Source organism: Podarcis muralis, chromosome 6 (assembly GCF_964188315.1).
Source record: "Podarcis muralis chromosome 6, rPodMur119.hap1.1, whole genome shotgun sequence".
NCBI lineage: Eukaryota > Metazoa > Chordata > Lepidosauria > Squamata > Lacertidae > Podarcis > Podarcis muralis.
The window spans coordinates 22,672,050-22,698,298 of record NC_135660.1 but is presented as its reverse complement, the minus strand read 5'-3'; the positions used below and the strand labels follow the sequence as shown (position 1 = coordinate 22,698,298).

Sequence of the window (26,249 nt, the reverse complement as noted above, 5' to 3'; positions counted from 1 at the left end):
TTGGTATCTTGTAAAGAAAGCAAGAAGGTGACAGATTAAATTGAATCTGAATTAAAGTGGTGCTCTCCTTTCTAAGTGTACAGTTTAAACTGAGTATTTGGAACCTGTGGCCCTCCAAATATTGCTGGACTCCAGAAAATCAGTCCTAGCTAACTTGGCCACTAGCCAAGGTTGTAGTGCAACATCTGGCGGAAAGCAGGTTCCCAGTCTCTGCTTTAAAAATAAAAAGCTTCAATGGTGTAGCTTAAGGTATGTCAACTATGTTTGCTTCCACAGGCATGATTGGCATGTTAAACTCTGCATGTTAATGTGGTGATAGAATCACCGCTCCGTAGTTTCCTGAGCTTGCAGCGATCCTTCTTCACCCTGCAAGGACTGGAGTTTCCTCTAAACTGATAATTACCATCGCTTCTTTCAAATGCCTGCTTTCTCCTCAGCACTCCCTTTCACTTTCTCTAGCCTTTTCACGTGTTTCCCATACTTACTGTTGTTGACAGTAAGCACTGTTACAAATCTTTTTCATATATCTTTTAGGGAGCAATCCCAGGTTTCCTGGAGAGGGCAACTGTGGAGGCTGCTGAACTTTTCTGTTGTCGTCAGACAGGGAGGCAGTCGGAGAAGGAGATTCACTGCTTCTTGGTTGCTCAGGGGTTGAATGGAGCAGGTGGCTTCTGGAAAACCTTGGTTTTCCCTGACAAACCAGCCGGAAAACTTTTGCCAGCTCTGGAGTGGCATCATCCGTTTACCCTCATTGTGGTAAATAGAAGGGGAATTAAAAACAAACAAACCTAGAGATGGAAAAGCAGTTCATCCATCATGAACTCTCCCTCCTCAGATCTCCGTGGCTTTCTCTGTTTATATTTCTGCAGTGTCCTAATTCTACTTAATAAGATTGCCAGCTCCATTTAAATAGCTAAAGTCTAGTGTTGGTAGTTTAATTATCCAAGACAAATGAATGTTACATGTGGTTGGGAAGCTAACCATGCTAATCTAGCTGACCGTTCAGTCTCAGTGACAAGTTGCTGAACTATTTGCAAAATTATCTGAAATAATCAGAGTTACTAATTATTTAGATAATGACAGTGCACCTTTTGCACGGATGTTTTAGTTATATAATTATTTCACATCGTTAACACAAACGTGCACAGACACCATGGCAAATGTGCCATGTGTTAAGAGGAGAAATAGTAAAAACAATTGTTTCAGTTGTTTACTAATGTTTCTGGCTTGTAATTTTGTGCTTCCTTTGAAAACATTTCAGAGTGTACAAAGGTGTTCTGACAAAGGTTATTATGTTTTATCAAAGTGCTTTCAGTAGGGATTAGGATTGCAATACGATCATGTGTCGTAAAAGAAAAGCTTTTGTCACATGGTGAAAAAGGTTGTTATGGAAACCAGCTCCACCTCCATTGCTCTGTTACTGGGAACAAAGTTCAGAAAAACCTCTTGCTTTTATCCCGTTTACTGTGTAATATGTACAGATGAGTCCTAGGAATTTGAATCCATGCTTTAACTAAGGCAGATAATTTAGTAGCTGCTGTACCTAGTACCATTTTATGGTTAGGTGTGTGTTTTTAAATAACACTTTTGTTGAGCCACTTTTAGTTTTCTAAATTGAGCATAACACCACCAAGTTGCAACTGAATTGTATAAGTGGTATAGCATGAAAGTAGATAAATATTCCATTCCTGTTAGGTTTAGATAAGTATTGTGAAATATGTCATCAGCTGGTCATGTTAAATATATTTGAAAAAGTGCAGCCTTCGGCGTAACTTTGCCAGGTCTTCTTGCATTGATTATTTTTTGGTGCATAAGAAGAATCGCTTACCAGCTGGAACTGAATGGAATTTTATGTTCATTTTAAAAAAACAAACACCTTGTACACTTTCGCTTTGACCCTGCAATTGGGATTTGGGTGCAGAAATAAGTTTCTGTGTATACAGGCTGTATTAAATTTGGGTCTTTCAATTGAATTTGTAAAAAGGAAGCCATTTGTGGTCGTTTTATAGAACTTAAGCGTTGTACATCGTTAGTGTATAATGAGAAGGCTGCTTTTTCTGTGTGGACTGTATCATGGAGTGTTGCAACATAAGAGGCCCACATGAAAGCAAGGAAAAAGAGAATTTATAAACAGAACGAAAGTTCACCAAAGGTCTTGGAAGAAGGGTTGACAGTTTTAATCAGTTGTTATAAAGTGTATGAAGTTACAACAAATGCCAACCTGTTTTCATTTTCTTTTGAACCAAAGTTTCCATTCTGAAGCCCATCACTTAGTTCACCATGTGCTTTGGACATGTCCCTAGCACATGACAGATGACTTGTGACAGGCAACCATAAATAGTAGACACCTGGTTCTTGCAGAGCATTATACTCATGAATGTACCCTTTTGAAAACACTTGCTTTTATTTTTGTTGGCCCTAAACTTCCTGTTAGGAACTGAACTCCCATAAGCAGCTTCTCTCAACAGTACCTTTTAAAGATGGAGCCACACAGTATCATGGGGGTGGGGGATAGGGGTGGGAAACCTATGGACCTACGGATGTATACTCTGATACTGTAGCCCTTCAGATCTTTCTGGACACCAGTTCCCATCAGTCCCAGCTTGCATGGCCAATGGTCAGCAATCATTTGGCTGATATGATTGCTGGCTGGGGCTGATAGGAACTGGTGTCCAGAAAGATCTGGAAGCCTTCTAGTATCAGATGCCAAAAATGACAGCTCCCTCCCTCTCTGTAAAATTCAGATCAACTTTACCCAGGTGATTATAAGGATGCACATTTTCTCCCTCCTTTTCTGCATCATTATTTGGAGGTTGACACTGGAGACATGTGAACAATATGCAACGAGAGTGCTGCAGGGGTTTCCCAGGTGGGTTAAACAAAATGGGATACATTAGCACCTGCAGACTCCAGTCTTTCAGAGGGAGTCTGCACATTTTATCCCTCCTTTTCTGCATCATTATTTGGAGGTTGACACTGGAGACATGTGAACAATATGCAACGAGAGTGCTGCAGGGGTTTCCCAGGTGGGTTAAACAAAATGGGATACATTAGCACCTGCAGACTCCAGTCTTTCAGAGGGAGGGCTAGATACAAGACCCATAACAGCTTTGCTGGCTCACCCAGTGCATATGCTGTAGAATGACTATGACATTAGTTGTTGAAAGCCATCTCTTGTTCAGAAACAGCATACTATGGTCCAGTGGCTGACACAGCCCTCTTTACTGCAGTGGGAGAAGTTGCTCCAAACCGTTTTTGATACTGTAGAGATAAGTTTGTGAATGTGGAGTTTTGTGCATGCAGCCAAGATCTTATTTATGCAAGGAAATGCTGGATCAGAACCATGTGCTTCAGATACAGTTGCGTTTCTGCTTTAAGTTCCGTTGGACCCAATAAAACACTGAGGCCTCTGCATTGGTCTTAATTGAAAAGAACTTGCAGAGCAACATATTGACTCCATGGTAAAGCCCTTCAGCAAGAGCTGGCTAATTAAAGTAGAAAACATTTTCAGAGAGACCTCACTTTCTCATTGGGCAAGAAAGATTGATTAAAACTCAACTTTTCTTTGACTAGTGAGAGCAAAAGAGCCGTGTATACATTTTAGATGGGTCAATGGAGCATCATGGGAATAAGCAGAATGAGTTAGATTAGATTATTGCACAGCAGATATTTATTTTAATGAGGAGATAGATGGGAAAAGAATATGCTGTCATGAACTTGTTTAGTTTAAACTTAAATTAATCTCATAACCTTCTTAGTGATAAGAGGAAAGCACTTAAAGGAATCCCTTTGCATTGTTAAAAGGGCTTTAGACTCAATTTTAAATGGACCCATAAGCGTTATTACGATATCTTATCCCCAACCAAATTGCTGATCTTTCCTGTGAGGAAATATATGAAGCTTTATTTTAGCTTTACAGATAAAAGGTTTATGTACATTTTTGAACTATTAACCAATGTTTAGATGCACCAAATTACTTTAAGAGAAAAGATTATTTATCCTGTGCTTTCCTGACTTAATCTCAACTTCCTACAAACTGTTCCTCTCTGAAGACATTACATAAATTTTATAGCCAGGATAGTTGTGCTTTAAATTCACAATTGTTTGAATGTCAAACATGTCTTCAGATCATAAAATGTCAAATAATGAAACCAATTTCTTCTCCAGTGTAAGCAAATTTTTGCCAATAGAGCATATGCCAAAGTGATAGTTCAAAACGTTCGGTTGTTTGCTTTAGTCAGGCATGGTCAAATTTGGCCCTCCAGCTGTTTTGGGACTATAACTACCATCATCCCTAGCTAACAGGAGCAGTGGTCAGGGATGATGGGAACTGTAGTCCCAAAACAGCTGGAGGGTCAAGTTTGGTCATGGTTGGCTTAGATCTACCAAATGCAATCTACATACACAAACAGGTCTCCCACTCATAGATCTGTGGTACTGGAGTAGCCTGCTGTCTGGGGTGACAAGTGGAGTCTGTGTGGTTAGGGTGCAAATCTGTGGGCAAAAGCTGGGAAACGAAAAATTCTGCATCAACAACTGCTCTCATTCATATGGCAGCTTTGATCCTTTGCTACTGAAGCTGCTCTGGATGCTCTGGTAAGGCCATCCTACTACCATTGGGAAATTATCAAGTCACTGTAGAACTGAAAACAGCAGTACTCTTCTGGAACCCATAACACCTGGGTTTCTTTTAAAGGTTCTCCTAAATACAGGAAGCTGCCTTATACCGAGTAATAACATGGGACTATCTAGTTCAGTGTTGTCTAAATTGATTGGCAGTGGCTCTCCAGGGTTTCAGATTGGAGTTTCTTCCAGTTCTACCAGGAATTGCTAGGGTTTGAACCTGGGACCTTCTGCATGTAAATCAGATGTTCTACCATTGAGCTGTGGCTCTTCCTTCCAAAAACAGCAGTAATTCACTAAACACAACTTGTGGATTTGGTGCTTGACTATACATCATCATCATCATCATCATCATCATCATCATTATTGCAGTCATGGGCAGCAAAAACAGGTCACTGTTCAGCTCCTTGTACTTAATATTTGGCTTGGTGCCAAGTTGTGGCTTGCTCTCCCACTATTTAAGTAACATATAAATTGTTATGTACTGAAGTTCTGACCCTGGGCCAGCAGGGGGTACTGTAGATAGTTATGCAAATGAAGGATCGAAAGTGACGTTCAGTGATTGGATGGATACTGTAGATAGTTATGCAAATGAAGGATCAAAAGTGACGTTCAATGATTGGATAGTTTTAGAAAGTTGTTACAGTAATGTGGTACTGGAGCTCTATATAAGCAGGCTGACTGAGCCCTTCAGTTCAGTTCTGTCCTGGCCTGTGAATAAACAAGAGCTGCTTGAAGAATCGCTGTGTCGTCTGATATGTTCACCCACAACTTAACACAAATAGTTGCCCAGGAGTTATATATTGATATAAATTCAATTACTTAAAAAACCTACAAATAGCAGCATGCAATAAGTAATATAAGAAATAACACATAACCAGATATTTCAAAGATTAGAATCCAGCGAAGCCACAAACCAAACCTTGGCTTGCAGTAACAGCAGTCTTCACTTCAAGGAAATAATAGGAATAAAGGTATAAAAAGTCCACTTGGCTACAGAGAATAAATTTCATGGTTCTTTTTTTACAGTAGCGGAAACATAGGAAGTAGACACATCATGTTCTCTAGATAAGTGCTGTGAAGTTACATTTGAGTGGAACACTTACATTCAAATTTCTGCATGGTGTTTATATTAGTTGAGGACTTTATATTTTCACTGTGAATAAAATAGCATAGAAAGTATGCAACATTTTATAGAAAACATGATTTCATCTCCATTTGGATCTGTTTATCATAAAAATCTTGAATGCATTAGCAGTTCAGTTTATACGATTCATGAATACTTTACACCTTCTATATTTTCATTTTTACATAGAAGCAATACAATGGGTATATTGCTTGAACTAGAGGTGTGCAAAAAAATTCAGTCTGTTTCAGTATGCCATTCATATTCATTACAACTTTGATATAAATTCATTACAATTTCATTAGTTTTGTAATTCAAATTCAACTTCGCTACATAAGCTATCTTTGCTATACATTGTGTCATTTTTGTACATTTTTGGGGGAAATGGTAACTACCTTTTTTTGGTGGGGGAGAACAGTGCATGAAAACAATACAGCATCTGGAGCATGGGGTGGGGGTGGGTGGAAGCTGCCAAGAGTAGCTACTTGTTCCTGTTGCCACTCAAGGCAGCTAATCTCCCATGCCCATCTCAAATGGTACAAATAAGCAAGGAATGGGCTCCATTCAGTTTAAGCTTTCCTTTATTCAAAACGAATTCATAGTCCTACGTTCCTTTTGGTTCAGTTCCTTGTAATGTAGTCAGTGAAATATGTTGGCTTGTCATCTGTATTGCAGTAGGTTATTCATTTATCTTCCATTCTCTCTCTCTCTCTCTCTCTCTCTCTCTCTCTCACACACACACACACACACACACACACACGGACACCAATTTCTACTGGCAATAAAAGCATATGTATTATTTTCAGAGAAAGACACAGGTCATGGCTCTGGCATGAGATTCTGTAGGCTGTTCTAGTTATCTCTGTACTGCAGCATATAATTATTTGGTTATGAAGTCGCTTAAAGACCTCTTAGCCTTTCAGATAATATACTGATAAATTATGTTTTGTAAATTTGCTCTGTTCCATTTTAGGTTCTTTAGAGAGCTTGAAGCAAGGCATCAGAATAATATCTTCATAGATGATATCAGTGATATTGTGGAAAAGCATACTGCATCAACCTTTGACCCTTATGTGAAATATTGCACAAATGAAGTCTACCAGCAGCGAACACTCCAGAAACTACTGTAAGTAATTGAAGTTGCTATTTATATCATGGGTATACAATCTTTTTTTTATCCCGATGAGCCCATTTCCTTCTGTAAAATCGTCCAGTGGGGCCACATGGGTGTGGTGAGTAGAGCCAAAGGCAAAGCAACAAATGTAAATTTTACGTTTCTACTATCGGGTAATTCCAAGACTAGCAAAGAAGCATTATAAGAGTTAGCAGCATATTCCAGACAGGCAAAAACACTCAAGGAGGCCAAAGGGTAGGGCAAGTAAAGAGTATAGCCTCGGGAGAGTCTCAGGGACCATATACAGTCAAACCTTGGTTCCCAAATGGCTTAGTTGCTGAACAAATCGGCTCCCAGATGCCACAAACCCAGAAGTAAGTGTTCTGGTTTGCGAACGTTTTTCAGAAGCTGAACGTCCAACGTGGCTTCCACTTGAGTGCAAGAAGCTCCTTCAACCAATTGGAAGCTGCTCCTTGGTTTTTGAGCAGTTTCAGGAGTTGAACGGACTCCCGGAACGGATTAAGTTCGAGAACCAAGGTACCACTGTAGAGAGTTCTGGAGGACCACGTTTCCACCTGGGCCTGAAGTTTGCTTTCCCTGATAAATGAAATAGTCCTTTTAATTCAAATGTTTGCAACTTAAAAGGACAAGGTCTGAATTAGGCAGTTAACATTATTCATAATTCATAGTTCCTTAATATGTTCTGCTTCATTCAGCAGAAGTCACGGCGGGAGGTGGGTTGCACTAGCTGCAGAGATCTTGATTTTGCTCAAATCCTGCATTTAATGTTATTACTGGAGATTTGAGAGATTGATTACACACACACACACACACAGGAGATTTCAGATGATAATATTTTGACTTAATATGCCAAAGCATGAACAAGCCCTTTGTCCGAAAATGGCAAGCAAACTCCAAAGTTCTTCAATGAACTGTATTTTACTAAACTGGAACAAGTTTCTAGTTAATAGCTTCAGAACAAAAGTTGGGATATTTAGCCAGCTTGAAACCACAGTTGACTATCCCTGCCTTGTTCTGAAGCTGCTAACAACACTTTTCCAGTTTGGGTGGAATGGGACACCATAGCTAATGGAAGGAAGGAGTTCCTGGTTTGTTTACTGGTTTAGGCAAAGGGAAGAACGAAGGGTCTGTGCACGTAGGCTAAAAACTCATTCATATGAGTTTCTGCTTATTGAGCAGAAATTTGAATGTGGCCATAGAGTTGCATGTTCCTTGCCTGTAAATGGTTTCTATAGATGCAAAATGGTGCAAAAATAGATGCAAAAAGGCATTGAAGGAGTTTCCAGCTGCTGATCCTCAAACCCCATTTCTTCACCAGTCCGTCCTCTTGCTCACCTTTCCCCTCAGCCTCTTGTGAATTTGTCCTGTAACAAACAAGAGAGGAAAGTAGTTGAGGAATTTGGTGGATGAAGAACCAGCGCTCATTGGCAGAGCAATGTGCTTTGCAGGCAGGAGGTCCCAGGCATCGTTTCCAACGTCTAAAGATTGGGCTGGGAAGAGACCTCTGTCTGAAAGCTCGAAGAGCATCTGCCAGCCATAGTAGACAGTACAGAGCTTGATGGACTCAGTGTAAGGGATCTTTCTGTGTTCCTTAGTTCCTATCAGTGACACAGGAGAAGCAGTGCCTACTGTTTCATGATGCATTTCCATGTGTAGAAACATAGGAAGCTTCCTTATTCTAAGTCAGACCATGGGCCCACCAAGCTCAGCATTGTCCACACGAGGTTGGGGAATCTTAGGCACAGAAAAGCATCAGTACAGTTTCTGGGAAAGTACCTGACAAACAACCGAACAAAAAATTCATAGGATTCATAAGTAACTTCTAAATTAATTCTCTCTTTAAAATTATTGTTGTTTTTGGTTAGGGCTACAAATCCAGCATTCAAGGAAGTATTGTCGCGGATTGAGTCCCAAGAAGAATGCAGAAACTTGCCTATGATTTCTTTCCTCATTCTCCCAATGCAAAGGGTCACGCGACTTCCGCTGCTGATGGATGTAAGAGCGGCATATTTCAAACTGTATATCTGTATTTAAAGTTGGTTTTAGAAACCATGCTTTGGCTGCTGCCACCACCATTTTAGCTCAGCTTTTCTTTACAGTTGATGGCTTTGTTGTTAAGAAAAAGTCTAGGTTTTCCTATTCATTTTTGGCATGAGTGTCCATTGCACCGGGTGCCCTGATTTGGACATTGTTAACACCTGATGTCTGCTCAGGCATGTGATCACTGGTCTGAGGGACACTTTCTGCTGGGCAGCCTAGGTCCCATCAACCTCTCTGGGATTTTGGTATATTAACTGTGCGTTGGATTGCAGTCATTGTTTTCCCTGCACTCTTGCCAGTAATGGGCCTTACTTCTTTCCCTGTATTTGATGTTTCTTTGATGAAGGATGACTATCAATAGTTACTTGTCATGATGGTCATAACTCCATGCTCAGATGCACCATGCTTCTCAATACCAGTTAGGAACAACTGTGGGACAGGATTATTGCCTGCTTGAGGGCTTCCTATAGGCATCTGGTTGCCCACTGTGGGAAACAAGATGGCGGCCTTGATAGGCCTTTGACCTCATCCAGCAAAATTCTTTTTATGCTGGGACTTTATTATTATTATTATTGGAATGCCATTGCAGTGGTACCTCAGGTTAGAAACACCTTGGGTTACAGACTCCACTAACCTGGAAGTAGTACCTCCGGTTAAGAACTTTACCTCAGGATGAGAACAGAAATCGTGTGGCGGTGGCGCGGTAGCAGCAGCAGGAGGCCCCATTAGCTAAAGTGGTACCTCAGGTTAAGAACAGTTTCAGGTTAAGAACAGACCTCCAGAACGAATTAAGTTCGTAACCAGAGGTACCACTGTATTTACTTGTAAAATACTGAAGCAATGGCTTTTATAGCTGAACGTTGCAAAACAATTCTCAGTTTAAGAGGGGAAATTATATGAAATAAGTTTTCATAACAGTTTCAAGTAAAAAATAGTCAATTTTAAACCAGTTGTCATATGTCTAAAGTAATGCTCCATCAACTAGGATGTAATTAGGAGAAAGCAGTAATTTACTTCTGTGAAAGCACTCTGTTGAGAACTTATGTAAAAGGCAGTCAAATTTAAGAAATCTAAAATATAGTTCTTAGTCATCTTAATTGTTAACATTCCCTTTTTTAAATAAATTGCTGCGCATCAGGGTTTCAGCCTTAACACTTGAAGTGAAAAAAATGTTTCGTTGAGAGCTGTTTCCCAAAATAAATCCTCATCCAGACACTTCAGAGTATTTAAAATTGATTGCATATAGCAAACAGAAAGAGCTGAAATTTGTATTTGCTTAGAAGAAGAGGAACATCTCCAACAGGTACCAGAATAAGACACTTGTCTGACATAGGAGGGAGTTCAGGTAGGTGCTGCTACAATGAAGGCCTGATTCTGACATCAGAGCTGTATATGGATTTGCACACGTGTACCAGCACTTTGAACTTAGCTCAGAAGCTATTTAGCAGCCTATGCAATAATTTCAGCTTTGGCATAATTGTGATGGCAATACATTAAACTTTTAAAAGGATCAAGTGTTTCACAAAGTTGATACCCTCTTTACTTCAAAAACTTTACTACTGTCCCTGCTTAACGACAGAGGCAAAATCAAAACTGCAAAGTTCTGAGTGGCTCAGCAGGAGTTGGATCTCCTGCCTCCATAACTCTCTATACCAGTCAGCACTAGGCCTGTTCTTCATGAAGACCTTTTTGTTGTAATTAATTTTGCTCTGGTCTGTGTGCCAGCAATTCAGGAATCATTATTCTCCGAACTGCATTCCACCTGTAAAAGCAACATACTGCAAGGGAACTGTTTAATATAGCGTTTTGGCTTCTCTCACAAAAAAACATACTACGTCCCCCTCGTCATTAGAAACATATCAGTGCAGGATGTTTGCTTTGGTTTTGCTTTGTTTTCATAGCTTGCTAATGAAAGCAAGTCTACAAAATGTTGATGTAACGATCAGACTCCTTTTACTTTTATGGCGTTCCTCAGAAAGAGAAATTTTTGAATTACATTTGCTATCTCAGAAGTTCTGAATTGGTGCTTCGCTAATGAAATACTTGGAATCAGTTTCTTGTTAGAGTTGGCATTGGGATGGGAAGGAGGCATTTCCATCTCGGAAGTAGAAAGGAAGGGAGGGAAGTGTGTTAAGTATAACTGAAAATGGGGTTTGGGGGACTTCTTCCTGGTTAGAGGTAAGAACATAAGAGTTTGCTGGATCAGGCCAATGGCACATTTAGTTAAGCATCCTGTTCTCACAGTGGCCATCCATATACTTGTGAGAAGTCTGAAAGCAGGATAAGAGCACAAGAGCACCCTGCCCCACCTGCAATTCCCAACAGGTAGTATTCAGAGGCATTGGAAGTATTTGAGGATTTCTGGATGGGTACCATCTCGACTCAGTGATTTGCCAGCTTTTCTCCATTAGGCCTAGATCTTAATCTGTTGTCACCACTGGGTGCCTCAGACTCCCTTCCTGCAGAAGTTAGTTCAGGCCCTGGGATATGCACTGTATATTTCATTGTGAAGACAGATGTGAAGAGTTCATTCAGCTTTTTCTGCAATTCTCCTTTACTACCACCTTTGACTCCCTTGTCACCCAGGGGTCCAACCACTTCCCTTAGTCAATCAGAAGGTAATCCTTCCCTCTTATCAAGTATTGAGACTGAGTTTCAAATTAATGGTAACTCCTGGAAAAAAATAACAACATACCTTGCCATGTTCCCATTGGTCATCTGGGTGGTGGTACATTTTGATTCCTGAAAACAGATCTTGGGAGATCTTTGGCCCTCATTGTGTTGCTGCACTTCAACTCCCAGCAGCAGTAGCAGGCATGGCCAATGGCTAGGAATGATGGGAGTTGCACTTCAGCATCATCTGGAGGGCGAGAAATTCCCCACACATGCCCTGCAATATTGAACTTTTCAGCTTTGTGCAAATGCAATATGAAATGCCATATCACTGTGAACCTTAATTTACACCCCTCTAAATAGGCTTACTCCTTGTTTCAGACTATTTGCCAGAAAACGCCCAAAGAGTCACCAAAATACGAAGCTTGCAAACGAGCTTTAAAAGACGTAAGCAAGGTAGGTTTAGATCCTCTGTTCTGTATCCATCGTCCAAACTTTCCGTATAACTTTTTGATGTTTCAGCTGAAGCCCAATCATGCACACTTACTTGAAGTAAGACTTGCTGAGCTGTGGACCACAACACCTACGTACATTCCATGCAGCTACATTTCCATCAGAATTACATGAGACATTTCTATTAATGGTTTTTTTTTTATAAAAAAAAGTCCATTACAAAGCTGGAAATGGAGAACAACATGGCTCTTGGTGTAAATAATTTTTAACATAGGTTTATTTATGGCTGAAATGCTTAACTAAATCAGTATGCCATTATTGTAATGTCAGTGGCCTGAATCTTTGATGTTCTGAACTGCTTAAGGTAAAGGTAAAGGGGCCCCTGACCATTAGGTCCAGTCGTGACCGACTCTGGGGTTGCGGCGCTCATCTCGCTTTATTGGCCGAGGGAGCCGGCGTACAGCTTCCGGGTCATGTGGCCAGCATGACTAAGCCGCTTCTGGCGAACCAGAGCAGAGCACGGAAACGCCATTTACCTTCCTGCTGGAGTGGTACCTATTTATCTACTTGCACTTTGACGTGCTTTCAAACTGCTAGGTTGGCAGGAGCAGGGACCGAGCAACGGGAGCTCAGCCCGTCGCATGGATTTAAACTGCCGACCTTCTGATCGACAAGTCCTAGGCTCTGTGGTTTAACCCACAGCGCCACCCACGTCCCTCTGAACTGCTTAACCCGGGATAATTGAGACTCTTGTCTGTCCCAGTTGTTCTGGAGAAAGAACAACACTCAAGGCTCATATCTAAAACTCATTCAGCAAAAGCCACCGTTCCACATATTTTGGTACCTGGCAAATTTCCACCATTTGTGGATCCTGAGTCACTTTCATGCAGACCTCAGTGCCACTGCATGTCGTGTGTCTTGTCATTTGCCTTTAATAGTCTCCTGGCTGTATCACAGCCTTTCGATTGGACCAGTGCCAGCACCAGAAACTCCTTGCATGCTGAATAAATGTAGCAGAGAGAAAAATTCAGCCGGGAGGAGGCAGGAAGGAAATTCTCCTTCCTCTGAATGAAAAGAGCCAGAAGAGGTGTTGAAGTAAAATTAGAAACTGATATTAAAGGCTAATATTACTAATTGTAATTAGTATGATTTTAAATGCAGAACGAAAAGGAAGAGGAAAAGAGTGAGAGGCTTTTTTAGTGGGTAGGAAATGTAAAGAATGAGAGGGAGAGAAATGTGCACTGATTTGGGGGAGGGAATAGGGCACAAGTTGAGTATAAAAGAAAGGGAGAATGAGTTACAGAAGAAGGGTAGAAATTTTTAGAGGCCTGTGACAATGGTAAGGGATAAAGGAAAAACGTTTCCCATTGTTAGAGCCCCTGGATCTGCAAATTTTGCCTACACTGGGGAGGCTGAGTCACAGTACCTCCGGAGCAAATGTCTGTACTTAGTGGGACGAAAGCTTGTCACAAGGAGAAGGCTGGCGAAGAATTTAGCAATTTCCAATGATGGATTTAATATCAACAGAATATGATGTCAGTAATTGCCAGCTGGTTTTTGCCCAACTGCCTTGATCTTCCACCATTTTGTGACTGTTTTAAGCTCAACAACTTGGATCCACCCCAGGTGCCGGTGTGGGTTGCTACGCCACTGAAAGGAGGTGTGGTTTCTCTCCTGCAAGCCGTGTTTTGCTGAATATACCAGGGTACTCACTACTAGGAAGTATATGAGTGAATTTATAGAGCCTTAGCTATATTACCTTCTTAGGGGCACCCAAAATATGGTGGATTTCAACAGCTGCATTAGTAAAGAGGAGCTTCCTTCACATGCAGCCTGACTTCTACATATCTCGCTCTACTTTATTTTTCCTCATTCTACCTTATTTTATCTACCTTATTTTTCCTCATTCATATATAGCCTGAGCAAATGCCCCACAGCTTCCCCCATCCTGTCCTGTTTTCTCCCTTCCCATTTTGCTTGTGGATCAAAAAGTAAGAACAGTAGGTGAAGACTTTGGGATAGTTAATTGTTTATTACAACAACAAAATCAGTAAAACATTAAGAAAGAAAAGAATAAAATAGGTACATCAGAATATAGACACATCAGAAAGGGCTAGGTTTTTATGTTTTGGATATATGCATTCCAACTTTTTAAAGTTGGACTTTGCCTAAGGCTATGTGCATTCTGGACTACACTTAAGTTGTTAATATGCAGGCAAATTTCCACTTTTTAAAACAGTGAGATTTAGAAAGCAAAAAGCAAAAAGTAATGTTACGGGGGTTGGGGGGAGAAATATGGAAATTGGTTAAATCAGATACGGTTATTGAGGGACAAGCTTTGCATGCTGATGTTGCAAGTTAATATTATGCAGGCAATATTGTGAGAGTTAACTGTGAGGACAGCAGAGTGATGTGCATAAAATTCAGACCAGGAAAGAGGAGAAGAAATTCCATTTTCCTTGCCTAGTACTGCTTCACCCTGTGAGGTTGTCACTAAATTACCACTGATAAGCCTGACTTTTATCTTTGGCTCATAAAAAATGCTTCTGATGGCTTGCTAACAGTTTGCCAAATAGTTCTCAGGCAGAATATACCCTTAGGGCCTTTTTAAAAAGTCTTTATCTTCATCTTCTCCAAATTACTCATTACTTGCACTGAATTCATTGGCTACTAGGGAGAAAATAGCTTAATATGCCTCCTACACACAAAATCGCTAGAAATAGAAATTGCTAACGTAACTGCTTTCTATCGCAGAAGCTCCAGGTGGATTCCTTCTCCCCTGAAAATAGAGTAGGGTAGGTCTGTAAAGCCATAATAGGGACGTATATAGAAATCACTTGCTTTATTGTGTTGTAGCGAGTATTGGCAAAGGCAATAGTGCTCACCACCAATATCTTTCTTAATGATGCTTTTTGTGGAACTATATCTGGGAAACAGTGTGAGTCGATGGCCTACACTATTGTGGTTCAGGAGTTTTGATCATTGCTTTGGGGGGGGGGGAGAACGAAAGAGAAAATCTTACAAACTTCCCATTCCCCCCCCCCAAAAAAAAACCGTTTTCTGTTCCTCACGATGATTTATAAAAGTATTTGCATACTGCCAACTTGTGTAAAATGTCAAAGAGGTGTGCAAATACACACAATAAAGCACCACAAAACAATATAAACTAATCATTAAAATGTAATTCTAATCAAGAAATTTTAAAAGCAGCATAGGCCTGTTGGCATAAAAAGGTCTTCAGGAGACACCAGTGGTATTGCAAGTGTTAGTTAAATGCCCAATATTAATTACAAAACTTGATTAGGCACCTTTATTTTTAAAAGGTATCACTGGCTTGGTTCATATGTAATTCTAAACCAGGCATCCCCAAAACTCGGCCCGCCAGATGTTTTGGGATTGCAACTCCCATCATCCCTAGCTAACAGGACCAGTTGTCAGAGATGATGGGAATCGTAGTCCCAAAACATCTGGGGGGCCGAATTTGGGGGTGCCTGTTCTAAACAAAAATGATATGAAGACAATCATGGGCAAGCCTTGGGTTCATCTGCTTCCAGTCACTTCATGGCTGCACTGGAAGAGGAGAGGAGAGGGGAAAGCATCCACTTCCATTTTTAAACTAATGGCTGGCTGTTGCTTCATCTGAAAAGGACAGGCTGGTAAGTTTAAATCAGGAGTAGCCTGTGGGCCAAACCTGGCCTTCTAGCCCTTCCCATTTGGCTCACGAGGTCATTTTGGTGCACCCAGCCACCCTACACATGACATCGTACATGCCTGCAGATGCAGTGTGGGTAAGTGGGGGGGGGGGGCTACAAAGGAACAAGCAGGAGCCTAAAGTGGGATCCTGATTTTTTCCTTAGCTAGTTTTTTTTTAAAAAAAACAACAACAATGATTCATCTTCAGATGCAATGAAAGAAATCTGGTTCGCTTAAACGAGTGTTTCCCAAACTTGGGTCTCCAGCTGTTTTTTGGGGGGGGTCTACAAATCCCATCATCCTGTTACCTAGGGATGACGGGAGGTGTAGGCCACAAACAGCTGGAAACACTGATTTGAACCAAGGATCATGCTTGCGGATGAGAAGGGAGGGGAAAATGTGTGAACGTGAGGCTCATTCTCATAGTTTAGCATATTAAAATTTTGTGTTACGTATGAACCAGACTACTTGGCTTTGTTACCTTTTTTAAAACCTTACTAACTTCTGAAAAACACACAAAAGTGGCTGTGATTTGCTAATGTGGCTTATATGTAATGCAACAGCACAAGTGCTTTAACCCACAATGCTTCCTTACTCGAGGTCTTATCCTGCCAAAGTTAAGTCAGCAGGGCTTCAAGGTGCTTAAAATTGACTAGAATGTACCCTTTGTTATCCACATATATTAAAGTAACAGTGGCATTGCACTGTGGCTTGGTCCATGTTTCCCATTGCAAGCGTGTCTGAGCAGTAGATAAAAGAATAAATTAACGTCATGGAACAAAGAATGAAATGATGAATACTTGAGTCAAGCTCAGGGTGTATGGAGCACATTGATGCCAACTCTGGTTTCTGTCTTGAAATGCCCTACATTTTGTGTCCAAATGTTCACCTGCTATTCTTTATAGTATGACTGAGGATAGAATTTCATGTTATGAGACAAATAGTCTATCTTGTAATGCTAATGTTGTGGCTTGCTGGGGGTTCTTGTAGGGGAAAATCAGAAAGTGGGAGAAGTTAAAACTGTCCATAATTTCTTCTTGGCAAATGTTCCTAGACTGTCTTTTTTGTAGCTGTGCTTTGAGACTGGAAGCAAGCCTGTTTGAAGGCTGAAAACAGCCCAAGAAGCATATTTCTAGAGAAGAACCACCCAGTCCTGGTCAAAGATTGTTCCCTACAAATTACTACCCCATATTCATGTTTCGAAAACATGTTTACCAAGGTGACACATAATCAGGGTTCTAAATTTTGCATAGGAAACATAAAGGAGTTGTGGTTTGTGACTGAAGAGGCAAAGGGAATTGTGCAATGGTAGGGGTGGCTATAGCCCGGTGTTTTCAAAATTGATGTGAACAGCAGTTCTTTTTAATAAAATATAAATTGTTTGCAGGAAAGGCTAATTTGTGATAAGTTATCTGTAAAGTAAGTGCTTTTCAAATCCCTTTGACCGCCCTTTCGCTTTCCACTGTTCTGAATCTCTGAAAAATAGTGCACTGTACGGAGAAGCAAGAAAGCTTAATGGATATAAATAACATCAGTTGAATAAAATTTCTTCTTTCCCAGTTGGTTCGCCTCTGCAATGAAGGTGCTCGAACAATGGAAAGGACAGAAATGATGTACACTATCAACTCCCAGCTGGAATTCAAAATCAAGGTGTGATATTTGCCTTCATACTTCTGTTGTGCAAACTTTAACCTTTGCTTAGTTTTAATGATGGGCTGTCACAGCTAGAGTAAACTCAGTTTATTATCTGGGGAATTAGAGGTTGTTGATATGATGTTCTAGGAGGTGGCAAATAAGTTGATATTCTGAAATCGGCAGTGGTGCTTGAAGCATGCAGAACAAGGGACTTATCTCCTGATGGAAGTCTAGTTACTCAAACTGAGCAGGAAAATGATTGGTTGTTTTTTTTTTAACACATACATTCCCTTACCTGAACATTTGCCTCAGATAATCATATACAGTTGTACCTTGGATCCCAAACACTGCAAACCCGGAAGTGACTGTTGCGGTTTGCGAACATTCTTTGGAGCCCGGATGTCTGATGCGACTTCTGTGGCTTCCTATTGGCTGCAGGAGCTTCCTGCAGCCAATCAGAAGCCGTACTTTGGCTTCCGAACGTTTTGGAAGTCAAACAGACTTCTGGAACGGATTCCATTCGACTTCCAAGGTACGACTGTACTATAATTCCTACTCAGTGTAATATAAAGAATCCGGGAAATAATTGTTTTCTCTTTCTGCGTGTTTGTTTTTGCTAGCTAAAGAACTTTAATGTTGTGTGTTTAAAACAACACACTCTCTCTCTCTCACACACACAATGCTAAACGCTTGTACAGTGAAACAATGGCAAAATCTGTTTAATTGTAATTAGCTTGAATTTTGGAGCGTAGGGCAGACATACAGCAATAACTAATATCGGTCATATTCAGATAAATAGACCATCTGAAATTGACTTAGTTGGCTATCACTCGTAACCCATTTCTGTGGGTAGTGCAGCCCAGACTGTTTCCTAACCTGGTTAAAATTCTAAATATACAGAGAAACCAGGATGTAGCTTAGTGAGCTAACAGTGGTAAGACTTGTTTGTCAACTTTCAAGCAGAGAGGCTGAAGAGAAAGGGAACCTATTTGAACCATGTTTGCTCCATGCAGCTGGAACACTGATGGTTAATGCAAACCTGTTTTGCACAGCTGAAAGTTGCTGCAATAGCATAACTGTTTAGTTGGGATACTGTCCACACTCTTCGAAAAAATTTTCTAGATACATACATTTTCTGTTCAAAATCAGAAACATACTTTGCTCATATAGAAGAAAACTTTGAGTCATTTGCTAATCATGGACAAATGAAAACTCTCACTTAGGAGTGGTTGTTGTTTTTAAAATGTTATTAGATATTTATTTCTTTTTGCAGTTTTCAACCTGCCACAAAGCGCTCCAAAGCCCTCAGGGCTGGTTTACATTATGATGGTGCCTTTTGTTCTTGATGTAAACCAGATTGCATGATTTATAAATTGTTTGATCTAATTGTGGTATTTGAAAAGCTGAAGGGACTACTTATTTCAGGAATTATTTTAGAGCATTCCTCCTTTCCTTTTGTATTCAGAACTCTAGGTTTGGAAGGAGCTCAGAGATTATTATAAATGTGCACGCATCTCTCTGGGGGAAAGGGGAAAACATACCACAAAATCTTACTAGGGGCTTAATTGCAATTTCCTTACTTTGTAGCCATTTCCATTGGTTTCTTCTTCCCGATGGCTAGTGAAAAGAGGTGAATTGATAGCGTATGTGGAAGACACTGGGCTTTTCTCTAAAAGGACTTCTAAGCAACAAGTGTACTTCTTCCTCTTCAATGATGTCCTCATTATCACAAAAAAGAAAAGGTAAGAGCTGCACTGGATACGTGAGTCTGTTACACTGGACAAATAGATAGATACCATATTTTTCACTCTATAGGATGCACTTTTCCCCCTCCAAAAATTAAGGGGAAATGTGTGTGCGTCCTATGGAGCGAATGCAGGATCCTTGGCTTCAGCAATAAGCCTTTGGAGCGCAGCGCGAGTTCCCGCCGAAGGAAGCCGAACTCACGCTGCGCTCTGAAGGCTTCAGGGATAGCCGCCTGAAGCCTCTGAAGTGCAACGGGAGGTCCTGCTGCGCTCCGGAGGCTTCGGGTTCCTTTTGCTGAAGCCGGGAGAACAAGACTCTCCTGGCTTCAGCAGAGAAGGAGAGCTGCGCAGCGCCCCTTCAGCCAAGCGGGAGGAGAAATGGAAGGGGCTCTGTTTCTCCTGCCGCTTCGCTGAAGGGGTGCTGAGCAGAGAGGGGGAGAATTTTTTTATCTTGTTCCCCCCCTCTAAAACAAGGTGCGTCCTATGGTCGGGTGCACCCTATAGAGCGAAAAATACGGTAGCTGCCTGCTCTCCCTCTTTTAGATGTGGATTTAGGGCACATTGTATGGGGCATTCAGGGGAGTAAAGAGAAGAGTACATGTGTAATGCTTGAAAGACATGTGGCAACTCATGCACGTTCCTTTGTACATCTTTTTCAGCCTCCTGCTCTCCTTTAAAATATTTTATCTACTTAATATTTTATCCAGTGTATTCAACTGGACTTACAGGTGTAAGCTTCAGCCGGTGATGGTGATTGGATGTAAAATTAATCCAGTCATAGATTGCAAGTACATGCCAGAATTGTCTTGTCGATAGGACCACTTTTAGCACTGGGTTAATACTGTGTGTACATTTTAAAGAAGAAGATTGCAAATTCTTTGCATACCAGATAACATCATTAAAAGAATTAGATGTAACTCTTAACATCGAGCAAGCAAGCTGAAAGGCATTCGAGCAATGAGATTTACTCAGGTTTAGTACTAAGCATCTATAAGAAGATAAAATGCAGCATTTAGACATACTCTGATGGTTCTTTACGCTTGCGCTTCTTGAACTGTGGGTCATGATTTGTTCCTGGGTGGGTTGTGAAGTGAAGAATTTCTTCTTTCTTTCTTTCTTTCTTTCTTTCTTTCTTTCTTTCTTTCTTTCTTTCTTTCTTCAGATCAGCAGCACCACCCTATTTTGTAGGACCCCTTTAAGGGAGAGGCTTCATCCAGAATGAAAAAAAATACAACATAAACTTTCTCAGTGTCATCTACTAATGCGATAGGGGCTCTAAAGGTGTAGTTAGTTTATAAATGGGGTCTTGAAAGTCTGAGTTGGTTTACAGGCAGGTTCCATTTCAAAATGTTTGAGAAGTACCGCTTCAATTGTTGTTAGCGTTGGAGGTTGGTGCCTTGTTGTTTTTGTGTCTTACTTCAATGGGGTATTTTATTTGTATTAGTTATCTAACCTGCGTCTTTGGAATGGGGTAAAATGCACATTCATGCTGCAAACCTGTATATGTCTGTTCCTAAGTAAGGCCACAGAGGAAAGACGGTGGGTTTTCTTTTAAAGTCATTAATTCACACACATTTTTTATAGTTACGTAAATTTGGGATGGGTCTGAGACTTATTGTGATTTCATATTTTTAGGCTCCACTACTAAAGTGGGGGAAACAGAGGGAGCTGGAAGCTATTTTGATGCCACATCCTTTGAGAACATTGGGAGGGAACTTCACTAAGCCAGCTCCAAGGCTGACATAATTATCTCCCTTCTTGGTTCTACTGACATTGGCGCCACAATGCCAATAGGTCAATGGAGGTTTTCACAGCAGCTGGAAGAAAGCGTATTTGAGGCTCGACCTCTCTCTGTGCCTTGAGAGACACAGAGAGCAATCTGATGCTTCCTTTTGCCCCTGGGATGTCCTCTCAGGGACCCTAGGGCTTCAGGGTTAGAGACCTGTAGCAATTAGATGCAGTTAGCTACTTATCTAAGGGACGCGGGTGGCGCTGAGGGTTAAACGACAGATCCTAGGACTTGCCGATCAGAAGGTCGGCGGTTCGAATCCCCGCGACGAGGTGAGCTCCCGTTGCTCGGTCCCAGCTCCTGCCCACCTAGCAGTTCGAAAGCTCGTCAAAGTTCAAGTAGATAAAGAGGTACCGCTCCTGCGGGAAGGAAAGTGGCGTTTCCGTGCTCTGCTCTGGTTCACCAGAAGCGGCTTAGTCATGCTGGCCATGTGACCCGGAAGCTGTACGCCGGCTCCCTTGGCCAATAAAGTGAGATGAGCGCCGCAACCCCAGAGTCGGTCATGACTGACCTAATGGTCAGGGGTCTCTTTACCTTTACTAGCTACTTATCTGGAGTGAATAGCAATTGATTCATGTCAGGAAAATGAGTGGCATCATCTCTCACTCGCCACACTAAACTTTCTTTGGTCCTGAAAGTACAAAGCTTGGAGATTATATCCAGCCGCTCACACAGTGGGACTTTCCTTTCCTCTACTCTCCCTGCAAACCCCCTAAATCTGCTCCAGAGGGTCGCCCAACTGGAAATGGAAGTCTGCTGCGTGAGCAGAGGGTTGCTGGATGCAGCCTTCACTTGGTTTTAATCAACAGGAGAAAACAGCTGCAGCAGTGATATCTACTCTTCCTGGCCCAGAGATTGGACACTGAACAGCTGTCACAGCTGCCTTTCTCTCCCTTGAGGGACCTGAAGACGCAGCTACAGTAGCTCCCATTTACTGCTTCCCTGGACATGAATGCTAAGATGAATGTATAAGTAAGGATAGTGCAAACAAGATATGTGGGGTGGGGCTGTCCAAAGAGTTTGGCTAGAAATAATATAGCATTCATTCATTCATTCATTCATTCATTCATTTCTCTCTCTCACACACAGTCACTCACTCACATATATATGCACAAACAGAGAACTCCAATATATTAGCAAAATGGTTCTATATTTTTCTTGCATATTGAATTTTGTACACCATTTATTTTTTTTTGGTAAGTATTAAGTGGGCTATAAGTGTTCTTCAGTAATGATTTCAGAAGAACCAGAACACAAGAGCAGCATCCTTAAAAGAGTTCTAAAAAAAGACCTTGGAAACTAATAACTGGGGTGGGGGCATAATTCCATAGGGAAAGTTATGTTGGGCAGAGAGGTATGCAAATGCAGAATCATATTTTCCAGAGGAATGTAGGCGAAGAATCCTGCCGTGAAGTATGAACATACTTCTTTAGACCTGGTTCGCTATGTATTCCCCACCCCCTCACGTACTCAGTTATATTTTGTCTATTTTACAGCAGTTTTTGTTTTTTTTAACAATCATTCAGGCTGCTCTGCATCCTCATTAACAGCAAGACAGATACCTGTCAAATTGGTTCACACACATTTAAGGAAGGGATACATTTTTTTTGACGCTGTGGTTATTAAATATTCTTACTTCATGGCCTGCAATCCCCTCGGGATACCACTAAAATTCTCTCTCTGTCTAGTGGCTTGTCAGTTCCTGAGATAATTCTGGCAATGGAATGCAGCTGGACTTCTGAAATGTGAAGCCAGCCAAAGGTCAAATAATACTTTGGAATGTTACCTGTCCACAGTTACCAGCTAAAACTGAACTTCTGCTACACTCGCCAGGAAGAGATTTGAAATAATTAAAAAGCCCTTTCCCAATTAAAAGGATGCCTGGATTTCTTAAAAAAGTTTGACTTGCCAAGTTAACAGAGCAACAAAAAATAATACTTTAAAATAATAATCTGTAGCGAAAATGCATTTCAGATCCTTGCATCTATTGATGAAATAACTTCCCAACAAACAGGAAACGATAAATAAAATGGAAAGGTGTTTTATTTGAGAAGCTGTTCTTGCATTCTTTGGCATGTGTGCGGATAAAAACTGGAATATAAGGAGCACATCAGAATGCAAGTATTCTGTTTCAGTGAAGTGGAATATTTTTCTCCTCACTGAATTCATTCTCATTCCATATCCATTTTCATACAACATCTGCTAGTCATCTTCTCCAGAGGTACTCCCATAATAGTGGTTATTGAGAGGGGTGGGAGTAGGGAGTTGGCATTGATTATATAGATATATTTGTTTACATTGCATACACAGTCTAACTCCACCCTCTGAAAACTAGGCCCTCTCATTCCAAAGGAAATCGACTTTCTTCAGAAAAAAATAACCATTTGAATGCAGTTTTATCCAGATCATTTTTCTTGTTATGGCTAATCAGCGAATCTCTATATTGGAAGTGGTGCAGTTTGATTTACAGTATGTTCGATTACAGGGAGGGTGGATGGGGTGAACCTCACAATAAGTGTTTGAAGCTACCATACCTTTAAGACTTGGGGGAAATTACAGGTCTTGGGTATGTTAGAAGGGAATACAGTGGTACCTCGGGTTACATACGCTTCAGGTTACATACGCTTCAGGTTACACACTCTGCTAACCCAGAAATAGTGCTTCAGGTTAAGAACTTTGCTTCAGGATAAGGACAGAAATCGGGCTCCGGCGGCGTGGCGGCAGCAGGAGGCCCCATTAGCTAAAGTGGTGCTTCAGGTTAAGAACAGTTTCAGGTTAAGAACAGACCTCCGGAACAAATTAAGTACTTAATCCAAGGTACCACTGTAAAAATCAATGGGTTTCATTTTGTGTTATTGAACAGTTGACTGTAATTAACAACTAATGGACATAGAAGAGCTGCACATACACTATCTATTTTTGCATATTTGGACAATATATCTCTGACTTTGGTATCAATATGCCACATTGAACTGTAGAGGGAAAGATTATGGGATAGTTACTTAGTCTATAAGATGTATTGAGACTGCATGGTTCAGGTTTGTGTGTTCTTGTGTATTTATATTGTTGATGATTTCTTAGAGCCGACTTAGAATATTCTATGGCAAAACGCAAGACTAGATATAAGTCACAGGTAGAAGACCATGTGAACGGCTGGTATTATTTCTGTATGGGAATAATCATTGCAGTGTCTGTAACCGAGCCAATACATTTGCCAATCAGTACATAAAGCCGGCAAGGCTGTTCATCCATTAATCCAATAAGAACTTCATTCTTTCGTTGTCTTCTTGCATTTTACTGCCCATTTTGAAGTTGCTTCATCTCTTTCATCCACAAGTTCCAGTAAGAGATGAATAAGGACACTTATGTTGGACTTCGCCAAGTAGCAAGTTCTGCATTGGTGTAAAAATAGACTATTATAGTTCAGCTCTTGTCTGCGCTGGTTAAAAAGAAGCTTTATCAAAAGCATTTCTTCATATTTGTTTCAGTTCAGCTTCATGGCATGACACATCCTGTTGTGTATGTGTGAGTTCATGGTTCTGGAGATGAACATCCTGTTCCCCATTGTAGTCTGAGGGTCTTTTCCAGGGATCTTCAGTCTCCCCCAAGTGAAAAAACACACACAGCAAAAACAAAATTCTTCAACTTGCAGTGCTAAATTTGTCCGCCACCAAGCTTGAACACAACTTTTCTATCACATATTTGGTAGGAGCTTTTGAGAAGCCCTGTCTGCCTAGATCTATAGCTGCAGACATGCTTTCATGCACATACTTAGTGGGCTGTGTCGGGTTTGCTGATGGAGTCTCATCATAGAAGATCATCGCAAATGGGAGAAATCACATAAATTATAAGAATAGTATTCCATAAAGAATGAGGTCTTCATCCCCAGCCAAAATTACTAATGAATCTGTGCAAGGACTTCTGCTAGCACAGTACACCTTCCCACAGCATGTCCCTGTGCCCCCCAAAATGACTTGGAGGGGATTAGGAAAACCCTCAGAACAGCACGCTGGGGGGGGGGGGGGAGAGAAGCAGGACCACTCCATTTGGCAACCTCAAATGCTTGCGCTGATGGAACAGCTAAATCTGTTCTGGGAGTTCCTCCAACTCCCTGGAGCAGATTTGGAAAGGGAATGCACACGGGGAGGAAATTCAGTTGTGCAAATTGAAATTTTTTTGCACTGGACTAGATGACCCTTAGGGATCCCTTCCAGTTCTGCAATTCAATGAGTCTAACAGGATGAATGCTTTGGATACCATACCCAGTGAATCTAAGTAAAGGCACTGTATTGGCTTTAATTGGTTTCCTCTGAGTTGGATAGTGCCGATATTTCCAATACGGTGGTACCTCTGGTTACGAACGCTTCCAGTTACGAGCTCTGCTAACCCGGAGGTAGCTGCTCCTGGTTGTGAACTTTGCCCCAGGATGCGAACAGAAATCGCGCGCCAGAGGGAGGCCCCATTAGCAAAAGTGCACCTCAGGATAACAACGGTTTCAGCTTAAGAACGGATCTCCGGAACAAATTAAGTTCGTAACCAGAGGTACCACTGTATACATTCATTCAGAAGTAAGCCCCACTGAATTTAGTGAGACTTTTCTGTAGATGTATTGCAGGGTTTCCCAAACATAGGTCTCCAGCTGTTTTGGGACTACAACTCCCATCACCCCTAGCTAGCAGGACCAGTGGTCAGGGATGATGGGAATTGTAGTCCAAGAACAACTGGAGACACAAGTTTAGGAAACCTTGATTAGGCTTTTCAGCATTCAGCTGCCTGTGAGAGCGTAGTAAGAAAGGAATGTTGTTTCTCCTGTATCTGGAATTATGAATTCTGCTTTGAGTATTAGAAAAATTATGTTTTTGTTTTAAGACATTTACACATCATATTAGATTTCTGGGCAGTATGCAAGCATAAAACAAACAATATAATAAACACACATGCATGGAAAAGCCGTGGATAAAGTCTCAAGAAAGAATCCCAATTCCTTAACTAGTTAAAGTGCCTGGATAAATAAATAATGTTTTTGCCTAGTGCAGGGGTCAGCAACCCGCGGCTCCGGAGCCGCATGTGGCTCTTTTACACCTTTGCCGCGGCTCCGGGGCGGATACTAGCGAGGGGAGGAGGCGCATTGTGCGCCCCGACACTCCCCACTGTGGCGGGCGCTGTACTGGCTGTGACGTCGCATGGGGGCGGTTCGTGCATTAGTCACGCACCGTCCCGACGTCACCTTCCCGCCTGCCCGCCCGCTACATTGTAAGGGGCATGTACGCTGGTCACTGTTTTGAAGGGGAGTGAAGAACACACACACACAAAAAGGTAACTTGTTAATTTAACATTTATTTCTATGAGGAGGAGTAATTCTGAGGGGTCAAACAAAGAAATAATTTTAAAAAAAAG

General features: G+C 41.3%; 1 protein-coding gene and 1 long non-coding RNA gene across 3 annotated transcripts in view; one reads left to right on the top strand and one right to left on the bottom strand.

Annotated features, from left to right (window-relative positions):
- Positions 1 to 26,249, top strand: part of ARHGEF26 (Rho guanine nucleotide exchange factor 26) — a 69,078-nt gene that overhangs the window by 29,319 nt on the left and 13,510 nt on the right. For both annotated transcript variants that reach the window (XM_028731341.2, XM_028731340.2), the window contains 5 exons: positions 6,723 to 6,875; positions 8,750 to 8,879; positions 11,919 to 11,993; positions 17,244 to 17,333; positions 18,906 to 19,060. In XM_028731341.2, the coding sequence (XP_028587174.2) occupies positions 6,723 to 6,875; positions 8,750 to 8,879; positions 11,919 to 11,993; positions 17,244 to 17,333; positions 18,906 to 19,060 (603 nt within the window). The remainder of the gene's footprint in view (positions 1 to 6,722; positions 6,876 to 8,749; positions 8,880 to 11,918; positions 11,994 to 17,243; positions 17,334 to 18,905; positions 19,061 to 26,249) is intronic.
- LOC144327957 (uncharacterized) lies at positions 12,198 to 12,853 on the bottom strand. The gene is made up of 2 exons (XR_013393133.1): positions 12,715 to 12,853; positions 12,198 to 12,348 (listed from the first exon to the last, which is right to left on the bottom strand). It is a non-coding gene; the product is annotated as an uncharacterized LOC144327957 (long non-coding RNA).